The following is a 19629-nucleotide window of genomic DNA, read 5'->3' as shown; positions in this document are numbered from 1 at the left end:
CTTGGTCCAGAATATATTGAAAAAAAAAAATAAAAAATAACAGCCAGAGTATAAATGCATTAAATATCCATATTACAAAATTGAAGGAGTGGGGCTCTTAAGGAAAGGATTAAGATATTTTTATACTGAGCAACTGTAACACAGCATTTAATTTCATATTAAATATTTTGGAAAAGAAATTAAATGTTAACAACAAAAACTTCCCCAAAAGTCCCTTGATAAAAGATACTAAGCTATTATTTTCTTTTTTATATTAGTATAACAACCCTAAGAATAGTATCTGCATAGAAAGATTTAATACTTGTTGATGCGTTTGGGAAATGTTAAAGAACTTTGATGATCTGAAAACATAAAATAATAAATTTATATCAGTTATTATTAACCATCCTGAACTCCAAATATAAAATCTAGCCACCATATGTCATGAATTAATAAAAACAAAAATGGTCAGAACTATTAAACTAAGAGGACAAAGTGAAATTTGGAAGAATCTTTTCAGTCATTTTGTGAAAGAACCAAATCATTTTTTGAGTCTTCTACTCTAGTGGTCCTAGGTATTTGCCCTTTCCTCTCCTTGCCCTTGTAGGACCAGAGCCTAGCAGGGTCCCTTCTAACCACTGAATAATCCGGATCACTAGAGTCTCCCCTCAGGCATAAGGTATAAGAAGAAAAGTAGAAAGAAAAGAGAGGGCTTATAAGAAGGGGAAAAAAGAAAATGTGGAAAGTTGAGAGAAAAGATACATAGTGGGTGGGTGGCATAATGTATCTAGTTACGTCTATATGTTGTAATGTGATCTTGAGGTTCTAGTCATTGGAATCTGTTGTGAATTACTTGTCCAGAGATAAGAGGAAAGGAAATAGAGTGCTTGCATTCCAGAATGGTAGAGTAAATGTTTATCTCTCTCTTGACTATCTTTCTAACAAGTTTAAAGAATAGGTAAATTTAGACAGTATGTTATAATTTCATGGCAACTTAAGTTTTTGTGGAAAACTTTAATGATTATCTTTAAGAAAATGAAATACACATTTATTAGATAAGAAAAATTTTAATATTTGAATTCAGAAATAGTTGCTTTGTTAAATTTCACCAGCATTATAAGAATAGATTTATTCATGTTAGGCAAATTTGTTGTACAGCAAATTTACATAACTGATTTTCCCTTCCCTATCCCCCATAAAATGAAAGTGATATTTTTAAAGGAATATTAATAACATTATAATTTGTATTATATTATTTTTTCATGTAAAAAATAAACTTTATAGCTACCAGTATGTTTAAAAACTTAATTCTGACTTTTCTGGATTATGTGAAGGTTGCTAAGCTTTTCATAGTGAAGATTTTTGTTGTTTGTTTCAACTCTTGTTAAAAAGGTCCTTTTTGGAGCAGAAGAAAGAATATTGGATTTAGAACTAGTGGACCTGGGCTTGAATCCTACTTCTGCAACTTTCCATACATGTGAACTTGGTTGGACATGTCATTCTCTCTAGGCTTGATTTCCTAATTTATAAAATGAGGTGGTTGCTTAGATCATTGATGTTAAATTCAAATAGAAAGTAGATTAATGCTGCCAGATATTGACTTAAAAAACAAATTGACAGTTACCATGTTCTGTTATGTTTTTATCTTGTTAAGCATTTCCCAATTACATTTAATCTGATTCAGGCTTGTCCCCTGGCAGATTTGCTTCCCAAGCTGACCAAAGTGGCTGTGTGAGTTTGACACCTTGTTCTAGAGCGCAGCTCCTTAAACTGTGCTTTGCTCTCCTATATGGGCTTTTGTAACTGAACTCCGTGGGGGGAGGGTCCGGAAAATTATGATTTGTTATAAGTAAATGTTTGATTTTATGTTTTTATGCTTATATATTCCTATGTATACATATATAGTATATAGATATGTATATACACATATCTATATATATATACACACCCCTATATGTTCCTGTCTCTCTCTGTGTGTGTGTGTGTGTGTGTGTGTACCCACACATACTTGGGGTCACAGAAAAATTTCTTGAGTGAAAAGGGATTGCAAGTGGAAAAAGTTGAAGACCCAATTTAGAGAACCTCTGATGATAGAATGTTCTGCATATTTTCTTCTCTTACTAAATAGAATGTGCTGGACATAATTTAACAATTTCTAATGTAGTCTTTTTTATGGTAAGTTTTTATATTGTGCTATGAATGGTGTGGGATACTGAACTGAATCAGTACTGATATGTAATACCATTATTTTGTAACTTTGTAGTTTGGAGATTATTTCTAGTCTTAACCACCTTTCTTGCAATTAGGTTACACTACCAACAGATGGTGGTTAAGTTCTTTGGTTTCATTCTTAGGATCTAAGCTATAAGATGTCTATCTGAGATTTGTTTTAAGCTTTGTTTTAAAACCATATTCATGAAAATATAAGTAAGTAAAATTTTAAACAAAACTATTTAATAGCTATTTATACAGCACACTTAGAACACTTAAATTTCCTAAGTACTAAATTCTATCCAATTGTAGTATGCATTTCTGTGTATATAAATACATACACACTACACTTTAACATTGTTATTCCTAGAGTTTGGTTAAGTTGTTATTTTCTAAATTGAACTCAATTAGATTGACTTTGAGACTTGTTCTGTCTCCTTGGATTTCAATCAATTTGGCAAAAGCTTTTGTGGGCTCTTATCCTTAGTTCCTTTCTTTGGTGGTTAGGCAAACTGAATTTACTCCTTTCAGTACCTCTATCAGCCACTTCCTTCCTTGTGTCTCTTGTATGAAGAATGAGCAAAAAGTAAAACACTGATTAATAAAGGATATCACTTTGCTGAAAGTATGAAATCCTTGGTGAACCTTTTTCAGAACCTTTTTCCCTCTAAGAAGAAGTTAAGTAACTTTCCAGTTTACCTTTTAAAAAAAGTCAAGTGAGCCAGACTAATGCCATTTCTTTTATGTGGGATGGCCTCTGGGCTCACTCTCTCCCAACCTATGCTTGGGCTAGATAGTTATATCTCCAAAATGTGGCTAGCCAGCTACTGCTCCCCTAAGAAATGTGGTTTAGTTCTGTCAGGAACCCCCTTCTGGTGTGTCTCTCCAATATTAATCTACTGGTTACTGTTTCTTCAATATAAACTAACAACTTAATAGCAATAAATTTTTTCAAAAGGGATATTTTCTGAGAAGATAAAAGAGGTACATCATCATCTCCCTGAACGAGATATATTCTATTCTCTCCCCACTCATTTGGTTCCTATGATATTAGTGAGAATTGACTCATACTTAGTGATTGTTATAAAATGGTATCCCCACCCAAAGGGGGGAAAAAAACAAGAGTGAGAGACCTGCAGAGCCTTTATTTCCCTTTTTAGGATTCTCCACCAAATTAAATTCTCAGTAGAGTATGGATAAGTTGCACTCTTGGTTTCAGGAACTAATGTTTCAACTGCCAGGTTGATTCACTGTTGGGAGTCAAGCAGATTATTTCTTTGAGCCAACTCTGATGAGAGTAAGATTCACACATTGTTCCTCCCTCTCTCTAAATTCCCTCAGATATGATAGGTTTCCTTTGCCTCTTCATGGGAGGTAGTTTCCCTCTTTTTATCCCCTCTTTCCCTCTTTTCTGACACTATCCCCTTTCCATTTCTACTTCCCTTTTTTATGTTATATCAGTAAAATCAAATTATACTTTTTGTATATCCACAACAGAAATACAGTTCTCAAGAGTTCCTTTTATCTTTTTCTGCTTCTTTTGAGTCCTATGGTTGGAGATCAGATTTTTTGTTTAGTTCTGGTTTTTTCCTTAGAAACAAATGGAATTCATCTATTTCATTCAATGTCCATCTTTTCTTCCCTGGAAGAAAATGCTCAGCTAGGCTGGGTAGTTTATTCTTGGCTGCATCCCAAGTTCTTGTGCCTTTTGGAATATCAGGTTCCAGGCCCTTCGATCCTTTAATGTGGAGGCAGCCAGATTTTGGGTGATCCTTATTGTGGTACCTCGGGTATTTGAATTGTTTTTTTCTGGCTGTCAAGCAGATTATTTCTCTGGACAGGTACTGATTCTGAACCAGACTCATTTACTGACTGATTGTTGTCTACTTTTTTGAAGCTCACAAATTCCTAAACTCTGTCTACAGCTTCTATTACCTCTTGGATATTCATTTACACAAAAGTAGAAAAAATACACACAAAGACAAAAGAAACAATTAGTTTCGATTCTATGTAAACTGTTTGAAAAGATAGGTAACAGGAGTCTTGCCAAATTCCTTCAGTGACACAAATATGTACAGATACCTAAACCAGGAAGAACCAAAATAAAAAAGAAAGTTACAGACCAATCTCACAATTGTATATTGATGAAAAATTTTTAAATAAAATATTAGCAAAGAGATGATAGCAATTTATCAGCAGAATAATACACTATAACCAAGTGGGATTTAAACCAGAAATGCAAGGCTGGTTCACTATATGGAAAACTATTGCCATAATCAACCATATCAATAACAAAACCAGTAGTAGTCATATGATAATCTTAATAGATACAGAAAAAGCTTTGGACAAAATATAGTACCCATTCCTATTAAAACACTAGCAAGCATAGGGATAAAAAGAACTTTCTTTAAAAAAAAAAAAAAAAAGCAGTATCTAGCTAAAACCAACAGCAAGCATTATCTGTAATGAGAGAAGTTGGATGCATCCTTAGTAAGATCAGGGTGAAACAAGGATGCTCATTATCACCCCGAATCTTTTCACTATTATTCAACATAGTACTAAAAATGTTGGCTTTAGCAATAAGAAGATTAGAAAAAGAAATTAAAGGAATTAGAATAGGCAGTGAGGAAATAAGTGAATCCTAAAAAATCATCCAAAAACCTACTCAAAACAGCAGCTTAGGAAGATTGCAGGATATAAAATAAACCCACACAAATCATCAGCATTTATATGTTACTGACAAAGCCCATCAGCAAGAGATAGAGTAATTCCATTTAAAATAACTGTAGACAAAACCAAAATGGGGATATGAATGAATGAATGAAACTTGTTGAGCGCTTAAAATGTTCAAAGCATGTGTTGAGTGCAATGATACAAATAAAGAAAAGCAAGACAAAATTGTTTATGGTTATTTTAAATGGAATCTCTCTTTCTATATCTTGCTGCTGAGCTTTGATGGTAAAATATAGAAATTCTGAAGACTTATGTGGGTTTATTTTATATATTGCACCTTTGCTTTAAGTTAATTATTTCTAGAAGTTTTTTAGTTGATTTTCTAGGATTCTTTTAAGTATATTGTGTGGGACAGGTGCTAGACCTCCTTACCCAAATTGACTACTCGGAGGCATCTTCAAATACAAACAGAAAACATTTATTCCATCCTTTCAAGGAGAGGCCCAAGCACACCAACTGAGCAGCCCAGCATGATGTGTGGCCCCGAAGCAGAAACAGGAATGAAATAGCAAAAGACTTGGGTTCGTTGGATGGATTGAAAAGGAAGTAAGCAATGGTCAGCAACACTGTCTACTTCCTATGGATCACATAACTTCTTGAAGTTTAAACCTAGGGTCTGACCTTTTCTGCGCTACAGACTTCTGAGAATAGGGATTATATGAAATTTAGGCCTAGGGTCCTACAGCCTCTGAGAAATCTTTAATACCATCATATCATCTTCACAGAGTGGTAATATCTGCTCATTGCTTATTCTAATTCTTTCATTTTTTTTTCTTTTGTTACAACTAAAATTTCTAGTTTTGAATAATAGTGGTGACCATGGACAAACTTGTTTCACCCCTGATCTTTTTGGGAAGGCTTCTAGCATATTGCCTTGTTTGCTGATGGTTTTAGATAGATATTTGCTATTTCAAGGAAAACTCCAATTATTCCTGTGCTCTCTAGTGGAAAAGTGCTGTTTTTTGGCAAAAGTTTTTTCTGCATCTATTGAGATAATCATGATTTCTATTGGTTTTGTTATTGATATAGTCAATTTTGCTAAGAGTTTTCCTAATAATTGAATCAGCCCTACATTCCTGGTTTATAGGAATCTTTTTGGTGAGAAATTGCTGTAATCTCTCTGCTAATATTTTATTTGAAATTTTTGCATTGGGGAGGATTCTGGGAAAATGTTTTGAATAGGTTGGTAAATTTCAAGCTCTTATTTCCCAACAAATAGAACAAATTTGTTCCTCAGGGTGAATATAGACTGGTGAAAAGTCAAGAAGATTTGGGGCAGAACTGGGTTCTTCCTGATACAATCTTAGAAGATCTGAAGAAAGAGCCCAGTCTGGGAATTGGCCTGTTTGAAGTACAAACACCTCAGGGCTAGCTTTGAAGAAACATCTAGTGGGGAGCCCTGGGACTAGCTGGGTGTGAGTTGGAGTCTTAGCAGGAACCACAGAAATTATCTCATGACTGTGGAATTGGGGACTGGTTCTGGGAGAACTGAATGACCTTGACCTTGGCTAATTAGAGATGCCAGGCCTAGCTGTGTGCTGTGGAACTAGGCCCTAGGCGAGAAGGAACCAGCACTCAAGTGAGGGCAGAGGTAGAAAGGCTGCTGCTGGCTGTGGGCACTTGTTGGAGTTGGAAAGCTCTTTGTTTGGAATCCTTGATCAGAGTGGAGAGTTGAGGTGAAGCATTATCCCCCCACCTCATGATTAGAGATATTTACCCTAATACCTCTTATTTAAAAAAAAAAAACCAACAAAACCTACTAAGAAGAAAGAAACATATTATGTGAAGAGGGAAGACTGGGATTCATCTTCAGAGGAAGACACTTTAGTTTAAAAAAACAAAAAATAAAAAACTTCTGTCCTAAACAGTAATGTGAAATGTCTACTTGCCCAAAGAGAATTTATAGAAGAACTCAAAAAAGAATTTAAAAATCAAGTGAGAGACATTGAGGAAAAACTTAAAAAACCAAGATGATTATGAAAAAAAAAAGTTAACCAATTAGGAAAGGAGGCATAGAGTCTAGATGAAAATAATTCTTTGAAAATTAGAATTGGGCAAGGGGAAGTCAGTGAAGCTATGAGAGAGCAAGAAATAACAAAACAGATTATAAAGAATGAGAAAATAAATAAAACAGGATGTGAAACATCTTATTTTTAAAAATGACAGATCTGGAGACTAGATCAAGATGAGAAAATTTAAGAATGATTGGTCTTCCAGAAAGTTGTGATTAAATGGGACCAGTGAAGATTTCTCAAAATGTTGTCGAACACAGTAGGTCAGACCTTAGGCCTAATTTCAGGAGGAAATCATGTGGAGGAAATCATAGTTCTGATAACCTACTCACATCGGAAATGGGTTCAATAGGCAACACTACATATATATATCATGAAAGGCATAGCATCTTCCAAAACCTATAAAGAAATGAACTGATGGGGAAGCAAAGAGTGAGGGAAGGAGACAAAGGAGGGATCCTTGGGTGGGAGAAAGTTAAATACAAAGGCAAGTTATGAGAAGAATTTAAAGAGTCAGCAGGGATAGAAAAGGAGTGTGTGTGTGTGTGTATCCTTATCTCTATATGTCTATATAAAGATATCTTTTCTAAATTTTAGCTTGCTTGGGGATGGGGGTGGGAGATGAAAAGGCCAAAAAAAAAAAAAAAAAAGGTGTGCAACAGAGCACCAAAGGACAATTTACAAGGAAGTAAAGAAAAAATGGACATTAGTGAAGTATAAGCTAACTCCTTGGAGGGCTTCAGGGTCAGCCAGAGTCAGGATTAATTAAAATCCTTGGTCTTTAGAGGGAGAAGTGAAGGGTATAGGCAAGCTGCCATGCGGCTTGCCAAAGATCTCTCCTGGATTCTAGAGTCCAGAATCTCCAACCTGTCTCCTCCTCCTTGTCCTGCCTCTAAGTGACTCTGCCTATCTCCCTCTCCCTCCAATCCTTGCCTCTGATTATCTTAACACCAAACATTCTGCAAGCACCAACAGTGAAAAGAGCATTTATCCAAATATATGCTAATAGAGTCATTGTCTCACATGAATAGGTAAGTAGCCTTAAGTGCTTGGTTGTCTGATTAAAGTATACCTTTTTTGGAGTTTCAGCCCTCTATAGACATACATGAATGTAATTTCTTCTACTAACACACGCACACACACACACACACACTCTTTAATCATCTAGTAATTTGTTGTTATGTATTTTGAATCCTCCCTGATATTCTGCTGGACAGGGTAATAATATTCTCTTTTGTTTTGCTTTATTTTGTTTTCTCTTCCTTTTCTGTTTTTTTTTTTTTCTTACTCTTTTTGAATAAAAAAAGGAAAAAATTGCATTGATATTCATTAGTGAAGTAGGTCTAAATTTTTTTTTTTCTGTTTTGGCTTTTCCTGGTTTTGGTATCAGCACCAAATTTGTGTCATAAAAAGCAATTTGATAAGAATCCTTCTTTTCCTATCTTTCCAAATAGTTTAAATAGTATTGGAAATTAATTGTTCTTTAAAGATATAGTAGAATTTACTTGTAAATCCATCTAGCTCCTGGAGATTTTTTTTTTTCCTTAGGGAATTCATTGATGGCTTGTTCAATTTTTTTTCTCTAAAATGGGATTTTAAAAGTATTTTATTTCCTCATCTGTCAATTTAGGCAATTTATGTTTTTGTAAATATTTATCCATTTCTTTTAGATTGTTGATTTCATTAGCATACAGTAGAACAAAATGACTCTTATTTTTTGTTTTAATTTCTTCTATATTGGTGGTGAATTCACCCCTTTTACTTTTGAAACTTAATTTGATTCTCTTTGTTTTTGAAAATCAAATTAACCAAAGGTTTATCTATTTTAGTGATTTATTCATAAAATCATCTCCTAATTTTATTTATTAGTTCAATAATTTTCTTACTTTGAATTTTATTAATTTCCTTTGAATTTCAGAATTTCTAATTTGATATTTAATTGAGGACTTTTAATTTGTTCTTTTTCTAGCTCTTTTAATTGCATACTCAATTCATTAATCTGCTTTTTCTGTCACTTATTCATGTAAGCATTTAGAGATACAAAATTTCCCCTGAGTATTGGTATAGCTGGATCCCATACATTTTGGTCTGTTGTCTTATTATTATCATCGGTGTCTTTGATGAAATAATTGATTTGTTGTTTGACCCACTCATTGTTTGGGATTATCTAATTTTCAATTAATTTTTAATTTCTTTCCATGGTCCTTTATTACTCATCATTTTTAATTGCATTATCATCTGAAAGGGATGTATTTAATGTTTCTGCTTTTCTTAATTTGATTGTGAGGTTTTTATGCTCTAATACATGGTAAGTTTTTGTGTAGATATCATATATTCCTGAGGAAAAGGTATATTCCTTTCTATCCTCATTCAGTTTTCCAGAGGTTTATTATAACTAACTTTTCTACAATTCTATTCGTCTCCTTAACTTCTTTCTTGTTTATTTTGTGGTTAGATTTGCCTAATTCTGAGAGGGAGGAGGTTGATGCCCACCAGTAGCATATTGTTGCTATCTATTTCTTCATGTAACTTACTTAATTTCTCCTTTAAGAAGAATGCTATACTACTTGATGTATCTGTGTTTAGTATTGATAATAACTTCATTATCTATGGTACTATTTTAGCAAGATGTACTTTCCTTATCACTCTTAATTAGATCTAGTTTTGCTTTATTTAAAATCAGGATTGCTACCCCTGCTTTTTTTTTTTTTTTTTAACTTCAGGTGAAGCATAATATATTCTGCTCCAGCTTTTTACTTTTACTCTGTGTCTTTCTGCATCAAATGTATTTTTTGTTAACAATGTATTGTAGGATTTGTTTTTAATCCACGTTGGTATCTGTTTCCCTTTTATGGGAGAGTTCATCCCTTTCACAGTCACAGTAATGAATAATACTCTGTATTTCCCTCTGTCCTGTTTTTCTTATTTGTACTTTTCTCTCTCTTTTTACTTTGCTCTTCCTCACTAATGTTCTTCCCTACCACCACTTCCCCAATCTGTCCTCTCTTCTATCATGCATTTACTCCCTTTTTTTCCCCTCCTTCTCCTCCTCCTATTTCCGTATAGAGTAAGAAATTTCTTTACCCATCTGAGTGTGTATGTTATTTCTTCTGGACCAAATACAATAAGAATGAGGTTCAAACAATGCTTGTCCCTTTCTTCTTTCCCTCTACTGTTATAGGTCTTTCATGCCTCTTTATGTGATATAATTTAACCCCATTTGTTCTCCACCTTTCTTCTTCTCCCAGTACAATTCTTTTCTTCACTCCTTTATTTTATTTTATTTTTTTTATGACATAGAAATCAGCATAATGCCTACATAGTTCTTCTAACTGTTCTAATAGAGATACAATTAGTGTGAGTTCAATAGCTTTTGGATCAGTATCTGCAGCCATCATCCTGGGATGATGCAGTCTGGCAGCTGTTCTTGCAGATGCTAAGGCCGCAGCTACCATAGACTTAGGAAAGTCACCAGAGTTTCTGTCATTGATAAATGGTTTTATTAGCATTAGAAACAGATATGGAAATGATATTAAAGAAGACCAATTACCCTCTTTTTAGGTGTTGCCCCTAAGGATCATGCGACTTTTCCATATAACTTGAAGCTAAAACCTTCCATATGTGTTCTCTTCCCCATTAAGCTCTTTGAAACCAGGGACTGTCTTAATTGTCCAGTTTATAGATCAGTGCTTAGCATAATGCCTTGCATTCAACATTTACTTTAAATGCTTCCTTCCTTCATTGCTAAGAATACTCTCCCCATACCTTTCTCCATATTTCCTTTTATTTGTGAGAGTGCACTAATTTGGGACTTTACTAACCTTGATGAATCAATGAACATTTCTTTTTGTCAGTGAATTAACAAAACTCCTTACATGCCTTTTGATTATTCTTTGTTGCTTATCTAGTGCTTCTTTATTGTGATGTCACATAATTGAGGTTGCTATTTTTCTGAGATTTGTATAATTGAGGTTTTTACTGGATATCATATTGTAATAAAATAAACATTTTATGAACACAGTATAAAATAATTGTTCATTTTAGTTATGTTTTGAACCTTGGCTTTTTTGACAGTTTTAGCTTGCATACATAAATGATTAATTCATTTCTTATGTAAAAAAAATTGAAGTGTTAATATCTCACACTTTATCACTTAGTCTGTTTATATATTTTGTCTCTTTTATAGGTTGAATATAAACTGGGATTCCAGATAGACAATCCTGTGGCTATGGACATGCCCCAGGTCAACATTTCTATTCAAGGGGAAGTCCCACGCACTTTATCAGGTGAGTAGTTTTTCATAAAAAGTAGTAGCATTATGTCTGTTTTTATTTAATTAAGAAAATATTTTAATTGCTAATGAAAGAATGAGTAGTAACATAAAAATTTCAGATCTGGATCCAGGACCTTATGGCTCCATTTACTTCACTCACACTCCAAAAAGAACATTAAAATTAACACATTACAGGACAGACTTATAATAAGTTATCATATATACCCATAAAATGTAAATGAGCTTTGAAAAACTTTCTATATATATATACAGTGGTTGTTAGATAAGAGCTCTTCAGTTAAATCCTATTTTGTGAGCCTCTCTAAGTCTCAGTTTATTCATCAACAGAAGAAAAAGTATTCTACCATCTTCACAAAGGATATTGTGGAACAGGAGAATTTCTGAATAGCATTATTAGTTCATACATTTTACATTTGTCTTGTTCTCTCCTTCCTTAGGTCCTCGGTTACTAGTTCTTGCCTCCCCTGAAAATGTTTTATGTTTGTCTGTATATGCTGTAACCTTGACATTTTCCTGGACTCCTCTCACTTTCCCACATGTTACCTAAACAATCAGAAGCTAAAATTTGTTTCAACTTTTACAATTTCTTTTTCATCATCTTCTCTAACACTCAACAAGGACAGATACTACCTTTATTCACACCTTTATCACCTTTTGCCCAGATTATCTCAAGTTCATTTTTCTGTACTGCTGCCAAAGTAATTTTCCTTCATGTGATAATTAGATCATATGACTCCCCTACTCAGTCAACTCCTGTAGCTCCAAATGCTTCTAGACTATATAAATATAAACTCTTCTGTTTAGCTTTTAAAGCATTATATAGGTTGACCTCAGCTTGTCATCTTAGTTTCTCATCTTTCTTCTGCAGTGTGCTATAACCAATCAGACCTACTCTCTGCTCCTCATACTCTTATCTCTGGTCTCTGGACCTTTTGCACAGATGTTGCATAAAACTGAAATCCCCTTCCTTTTTATCTCTACATTATGGAGTTCTTCTCTTCCTTTAAAATGCAGCTTATGCACTATCTTCTGCATGAATCCTTTCCTGGTTTCCCTTCTTTCAGTTGCTACTTCTTTCCCTCTCAAACTATTTAATGATTTTGTAGATTCTTATTCATTTTATTTGTATGTTTAGTATTTATTTCAGAGGTTTATTTATTTATTCACTTTATATTTATACTGTTATATACTTATGTATTTACATGGCATCTCTCCATTAGCATGTAAGCTTCTTGAGAATAGGGATTATTTCATTCTTTGAATTTATATCCCCAGCACCTACCTTAGTAGGCACTTAATAAATTCGATTTTTTAAATTGATGCTTCCCCTTAAGAGAATGTGAATGCTCCTTGAAGTCAAGGACTGTTTTGTTTTTGTCTTTTTAACCTCTCTGCCAGGCTGAGAGGTGCTTAATATATATTTATTGTTAAAGTGAGTTTCTCTATATTTATGTGTTGCTTTTACATGTGCAGCTCAAAATCACTTTTAGATCTATTTAGTCAATTTTAAATTATTCACTTTAAAAAATGACAATTTGCAAGACATTTTTTTCTAATTATTGAAGTTTCAGTTTTAACTTTCTTTCTTTCTTTCTTTTTTTTTTTTTGATAGTTTATGTGACTCACTTTTTATCCATTGGTTTTTTTCTTTTGTTTTGTTTTGTTTTTACAGTATTTCGCGTTGAACTTTCCTGCACTGGAAAAGTAGATTCTGAGATAATGGTACTAATGCAACTCAACCTGACAATAAATTCTTCAAAAAATTTCACAGTCTTAAATTTCAAACGAAGGAAAATGTGCTACAAAAGTAAGGCATCCATCTTTGAAAATGAGTTTTGTACTTAGGTGTGAGCCTATGTTTTTCTATGTGAAGAAGGAATTATAAGATTTTTGTGATTCCTATCCAGCTATGACAGTGAATATTTAATTTTACTTTGTAGATAAAAAAACACTTTTGAACTAAATTCAGAGATAGTCCTCATGTTGTATATTATATATTAGCTAAGAATATAAATTCTTTTTTCCAGAAAATCACTTACCAAAAGAGTTAACATATAATGAAAATGTGTCATCTTTTGTTAGGTAAGGGGCATTGTTGTAGTTACATATGATTGTTTTGCAAGGATATAGCTTGAGTTAGGACTATAGTAAAGTATTTGTCTAGGTAATCTCAGTATTAATTTAAACTACTAGCTAAGCACCAAATTGCCATGGAAAGGAATCTGTCTTTAATATGAACATTAGCCAGGGGTGGTGTTTCCGGGCCATCCATTTCTCAAGACATAATAGATAATTATCCAATTATTATGTCTAGTATCAGACAGATTCTAGATTTATTAAAGATGTCAAATTTAATGTTAGTAATTTTTTTAAAGATCTGAATGAATTCAGTACTGATAACTTTTCTTTTAAAAGACAATTTATTTACTAACTTAAAACACTTAAAGTTTCAGTAGTAATTCTTGTATTTATGTAGAAATACTCATCCAGCCATTATTCTATTAAATTTATTTTGTGTAACATAGTGAATAAAGTGTTAAGAGTTAAAATCAAGAAAATTCAGAGTCTTTTCCAAACTGTAACTGTAAAATTAGCTTTTGCGACTAGAGGCAAGTAACTTAATTAACTTCTTGCATCATTAGTTTCCTTATTTGTAAAATAAGAATAATAATTCTTATTCCACAAGATTGTGGTAAAGATCAAATGATCAAATGGGATAGTGCATATAAAGATCTTTACAAAGCATAATACTTCCATACTAGTATTTTCATGCTTATTTACCACGGTGGAAATCATTGCTGTTTTTGTAAATGGGTACATTGTTATATTTTCTTTCACAATTTTGTTTTCATAGTCAACAGTGAATTATTAGATATTTTAAAATCCTTTTTTATTTATACTAGAGCAATTCATTTATTTTATTATAACTTATCACTTCTAAGGAGTAGGAATAAGAGTGGGGTAAAAGGTGAATGTTATGTATAGTACAGTCCACTACAGTACAGTAACACTGACATCTGTTTTTAGCTTTGCTATTAACTAGATCTGTAACTTTGGGCAACCTCACTTATCTAGACCTCAGGTTCTTCATCTGTAAAATTAGTGATTAGAATATTTCAGGGAGTCATTCCAGGTCTAAACATTTATGACATAAAATTAGTGAAATGTCAGATATGTAAACATTTTTCTTATGTGGCACGGCCATTTTCTTGATGAGAAGACTTTAATTGTCTTTTAAAAAGGTATTAAGTTCAAAACAAGTATAAATAGAGTATTAACTTAGTTTTGACCAACTTTTTTTTTGTTCTAAAACAGTACATTCTATTGCAAAACAGAGAATTAGTATATTTAAGAATTTTTTAGAAAAGAAGCTTGACTTCTAAAATACTTTTTTATTACATCTTTCAATCAGAGCTTGAAGAAGTCAAAACTCCAATTTCTGACAAAAATGGCAACAGAACTATTTGTAAGTATAGTATTTTTTTTTTAATCATTTGGGAAATAAAATTTGGAAGACTTTGTATTGAGTAATGAATTCCCTCAACATAGCTGTAACAACTGGTGACATGGAAATATAAAGTGGTAATAATTTGTATTTATTTCAATTCAATTATTTCCTTAGTCTTAAGCAAATCAAATTAAAAATGTTAATGCTATTTATTTCACATTCTGGATATTTTGTTATTCAAAATACTCTGGACATCCAAGTTCTGGATATTTTATGTAATGAATTTTGCACCTATTTGATTAATATAATTGTCAGAATCTGATCCTTAATTAACAAGCATTAATTAAAAATCTTTATGTTTTAGGCACTATGGGTGCTAATCCAAAAAAAAAAAAAAATAAGAAAGGAAAATTCCTGTTTTAAAGGAATTTATATTATATCAGGAGAGAGAATACATATAAGTTTATAGGAAATAAATTCAGATTAAATTCAAAGTAGTTAAATACTAGGTTTTAGGAAAGAAGGATCCTTCCTTAATTGTGGTGTATCCATATGAATACATACAAAAATCTCTTGTGTATGTGTATATGGCTGTTGTTCACATATATGTCTGTCTTCAACCAATCTTGGTCTTTTCCCTGAGTTTTGTTATGCATTACTAATTGTGTATTGGACATTTTAGGTTGGGTCATCTCTTTAAACTCAACACGTCCAAAACTCAATTTAATACCTTTTTGTCCACAAACTTTTCTCTTTTCTTATATTCCTTATTTTTACTAAAGCTACCAGCACATCTAGATCTATATCCGGATATCATATCTCTGATTCCTCTATATGATGATGAAGGTAAACCTCTTGTTTATAATGAGATTACCTGAAGAGAGAGTATAAAAGAAGAGAAGGGGACTAGGACAAAATCTTAACACTATCAGTTAAGGAATCATATTGATACAAGCCATCAGTGGATATGGATAAGAAACCATCAGACATAGAGGAGGAGAACCAGAAAAGAGTAGTGTCATAAAATTTTAAACACAAGGGAATATCCCAGAGTTCTAGTCTGGGTCATCCAGTTTAACTTGTTACATGGTATTGAAACTCACATATGTATTGTGCTGATAATTTTTTTTTTTTTTAATTTCAGATGATCCTGTAAATGCAGCTCCTACTACTTCTACTCGTGTGTTTTATATCAGTGTAGGGGTTTGCTGTGCAGTAATATTTCTGGTAGCAATAATATTAGCTGTTTTGCACCTGCATAGTATGAAAAGAATTGAACTGGATGACAGGTACTGTATATCATTTTTTAAAATTGCTTCCCAATTATTTGTCTTCAGAGAACAACAAATTAATTTGTTGGGGAAACCAATTAATCCCTAGCTAAATAAAGTAACATTTTGTAGCTCCTTCACTTATGTTTATTTTGTTAACTGTTTATTAACATCTCATTAACTGAAGTATTTTGAGATGATTGTGGATAAGGTATAAAGGACTTGATTATATTTAGTTCCTCTCTTCAAAATGTTGTCTTGGTTGATTTTTTTCCTATCATGAGGTGAAAGAAGTGAATGGCATGAGAATGGGAGAGGACAAGGGAGGATTAAAAAATTGATTGTAATTGAGAGAATACATAGAAGAGATGTCTTTGAAGAAAAGGCAAATTTATAGGGACTTGGAGAGTACAGAGCAAAGAACAAAGCAGAGTAAATGGCATCATGGGATTGGGGTCAACATGATAGGTGGGAAGTTTGATAATGAGGCTATTATCCTCCGCCTTCTTTCATGAAACTAAGAAGTGCTCATTATTTGAATCCAGGTAAGAGAGCAGCCCAGACTTTTGGATGATAAAGCAGACATCCTTGAAGGCTAGCTTAATGCAATAAAACTATGAGGTCTAACTCCCTTTCTTTCACACACATTTCCCAAGGTTGTGCCACATCACTCCCAACAGCTATATTCTTAAAGTGGCTACATCATTCCCAAGGCCAGGTGGCCTTGAAAAGTATTGGAGTCTATACTACTATTGACACTTCTACTACCTCCGTAGGGTTTTCATTGCATTAAGATCTTAAGAGATATCTGAGAATTTTGTAAGTATGGTTACTTCAGAGGTATTAAGGGAACATAAAATACTTTTTAGGATTCTTTATGAGGAAAGAAGTTATTTTTTGACATACTCTCTGTTAGCCTTTAGAGGCGAAAGTAAATTGTCCCTGAAATCTGGCTAATACATGTAGTATTTTGATTATGTTTGGAAATCTGGAAAAGTTTCTTAGTCTTTCCAACATCACCTGATGAGGTTTATATAACGTTCTTTGCTACCTTGAATGTAAAGTAAGTACTTGGGATGTAAAGTATAGATTAGTAAAAAGATGAATAAAGTGATTCTTGTCCTCAAGATATTTCTGACCATTTAGATAGGGAAATACCTAGAAAAGTATAAAGAGGAATTTTAGAAAGAGTAAGAGTTAGAGGAGATTTTATTTCAGGCCAGGGTCATCCTCAACCGTGAAGGATATTGCATTTGTGTTAGATTTTAAAGGATAACACTATTTTGACAAATGGATAGATCAATGAGCAAAAGTAAGTATAAGATTTATTCAGGGAATAAAATGAAGTGATTACGTTTGGCTAAAGGAAATAGAAACAGGGAGTAGATGATTGTGAAAGTCATTTACTGTCAAGTAAAGGGAATTGTTCTTTGATAAGTAGATAAGAGAGAGCAATTTAAGATTTTTAGCAAGATATATGTAGTAATTACAGAATGAATAGATTGGGGAGAGGGACGTACACAACAAGTCCATGTATAAGTTTTTGCAGTAATTTATTAACTTTTTTAAAAAATAAAGTTCAGGAGCAAAGTGTAATATAACAAGCAAATGGTAAGAGGGAAAGGTGTCATAGCCAACACTTTAATCTGATATGTAATCCCTAATGCTTCATCCCCTTTTCTCCTCTCTTATATATGGAATTTAGAGTTGATTTTTAAGATTTGACTTCCATTTCTTAGATCATTGGAATTTGTAACTTAAGGCATAGTCCCCAAAATGGCTAAAAGAATATAGCAAATTAAAAGACCAGTACTTCAGAGAGTATTTCCCCTAGGGCAAGGGCAAGTGATGTGATCTACTAAAGTGGCCCATAATTTATACAAATTTTAAAACTGCGTTATTACAGCAGTATTGTACATTGGTTTAAAACTAGAGTCTCTTTCTTTGTGTGATTCTTGTATTGCTATAGAAAAAGAGGATATTGCCATAATATTACATTAAATAATATAATATTATTATAACAAATATAGCCTATCACCTAGCACATTTCAACTTTATCCATTTTAAAAATTGGAAGATCATGAGGCAAAGTTGATACAATCTACTGTAGGTTATATAGGTGTATAGTATATGGATATATTTTATTTGTTCATTGCTTGGTTGTTTTACTCTCTCTACAATCCTCTGTGCTTTTAGGCTGTCTTATTTTTTTTCTCTTTTACACCTGTTTAACTTTATATCCCCCTTATTAAAAGTAATCTCATGAAAATGGCATAGGTTTAATTTTCTTAGACATAATTCTTATAATCATTATTAATTTCTTTCTCTAACATTTTGTTAGTTCAGGACAGTTTGATGTGTAGCAATCAGAAAAAATTACATAATCTTTTATTATGTAAATCTTACATAAGTAACTTACATAGTAAATCTTACATAAGTAACTTACATAGGTAACTTAACATAGTTAAGATTACCAATTAAGATGTAGATATATCAGTCAAGAATGAAAAAGTATATAATCTCAACAGATTCTGATTTCTGAAACAAATCATTATGGAAAAATAGTCATTATTCTGATCTATCAAGATTTTAGAATTATTTTATTATATCTACTTATCTACATGTGGCTTTTAGTATTGTTTTATATGTAACACAATAGGCAGAAAAGGCATAGTGGATAAAGAAATGACCAGTCAAGAAAACCTAGGACTATGTTTATATTTGTATACAAAAAAATATATGCATTTGTGTGTATGTTAAGCTAGTCACATACACACATATGTATATAAAAGAGAAATAGAAAATTCCTCATGAAATTTGACTTTCTTCTAAAATTATTTTCAGCATCAGTGACAGCAGTAGTTCACAAGGTTTATCCCAGCCATCTACGCAGACGACTCAATACCTGAGAGCTGATACTCCTAACAATGCAACACCTGTTACTAGTAAGAGTTAATTTAAATCTAAAACCAATTTACTTTGGTCTTGGTCATTAGGCTACTAGTCTTCTAAGTGGTTAGGATCATATGCATATATGGAATTTAGAGTTGATTTTTAAGATTTGACTTCCATTTCTTAGATCATTGGAATTTGTAACTTAAAAAATTGAGAAATTTAAAATATGTTAAGTAGATTCACTTTAATAACTTTTTAGTTTGGGGGGATTTGTAAAAATTCATTATTCTAATACACCTGGATTATTTTCTCAATCAAATTGAGAAATTATGAATTTGCTCATTATTTTGGGGAAAATAAATTCAGTATACTTTCTTAAAGAAAATTTGGATTTTAAAGTATCAATCAATTGCAGTACATTTACACCTCATATAATATCCTGACCAGTAATGTTTTTCAATAATGTCATTGCACTTTGTTAACTAGGCATTTGTTAACAAAGTTAACTTTGCTTGAAACAATATGCATGCACATACAATTGGAATAGCACTAATTTTAATAATGTATTACTCCCTGCATCTGATTTTTGCATGGTGGAGAAAGGGGGAAAAGACTATTTCCCTAAAATTTTTAGTTTGTTTTCAGGATAAAGGTCTTAATATTTTTTCCTTTTTATTGTTTCTACATCTAATCTTTGAGTATTCACTATTTTATGTAGGTAATTATAGATAACAATGGAATCATTCTTATTATAAGGGTATTTATATTAGTTTTGTTTGGCTTTGT

The 19629-nt window shown here is 32.4% G+C and overlaps 1 protein-coding gene across 3 annotated transcripts in view; it reads left to right on the top strand.

Moving 5' to 3' along the window:
• Positions 1-19629, top strand: part of RYK (receptor like tyrosine kinase) — a 96891-nt gene that overhangs the window by 33669 nt on the left and 43593 nt on the right. For all 3 annotated transcript variants that reach the window (XR_004233002.1, XM_031959762.1, XM_031959761.1), the window contains exons 3-7: positions 11122-11221; positions 12902-13036; positions 14642-14695; positions 15822-15966; positions 18793-18893. Coding sequence is in view for 2 of the 3 variants with exons in the window: in XM_031959762.1 (XP_031815622.1) it covers positions 11122-11221; positions 12902-13036; positions 14642-14695; positions 15822-15966; positions 18793-18893 (535 nt within the window). In the remaining variant the exon portion in view is untranslated. The remainder of the gene's footprint in view (positions 1-11121; positions 11222-12901; positions 13037-14641; positions 14696-15821; positions 15967-18792; positions 18894-19629) is intronic.

Source organism: Sarcophilus harrisii, chromosome 3 (genome assembly GCF_902635505.1).
Source record: "Sarcophilus harrisii chromosome 3, mSarHar1.11, whole genome shotgun sequence".
Lineage (NCBI taxonomy): Eukaryota > Metazoa > Chordata > Mammalia > Dasyuromorphia > Dasyuridae > Sarcophilus > Sarcophilus harrisii.
The sequence above is the reverse complement of the archived record's forward strand: the minus strand, read 5'-3'. Positions and strand labels throughout refer to the sequence as shown.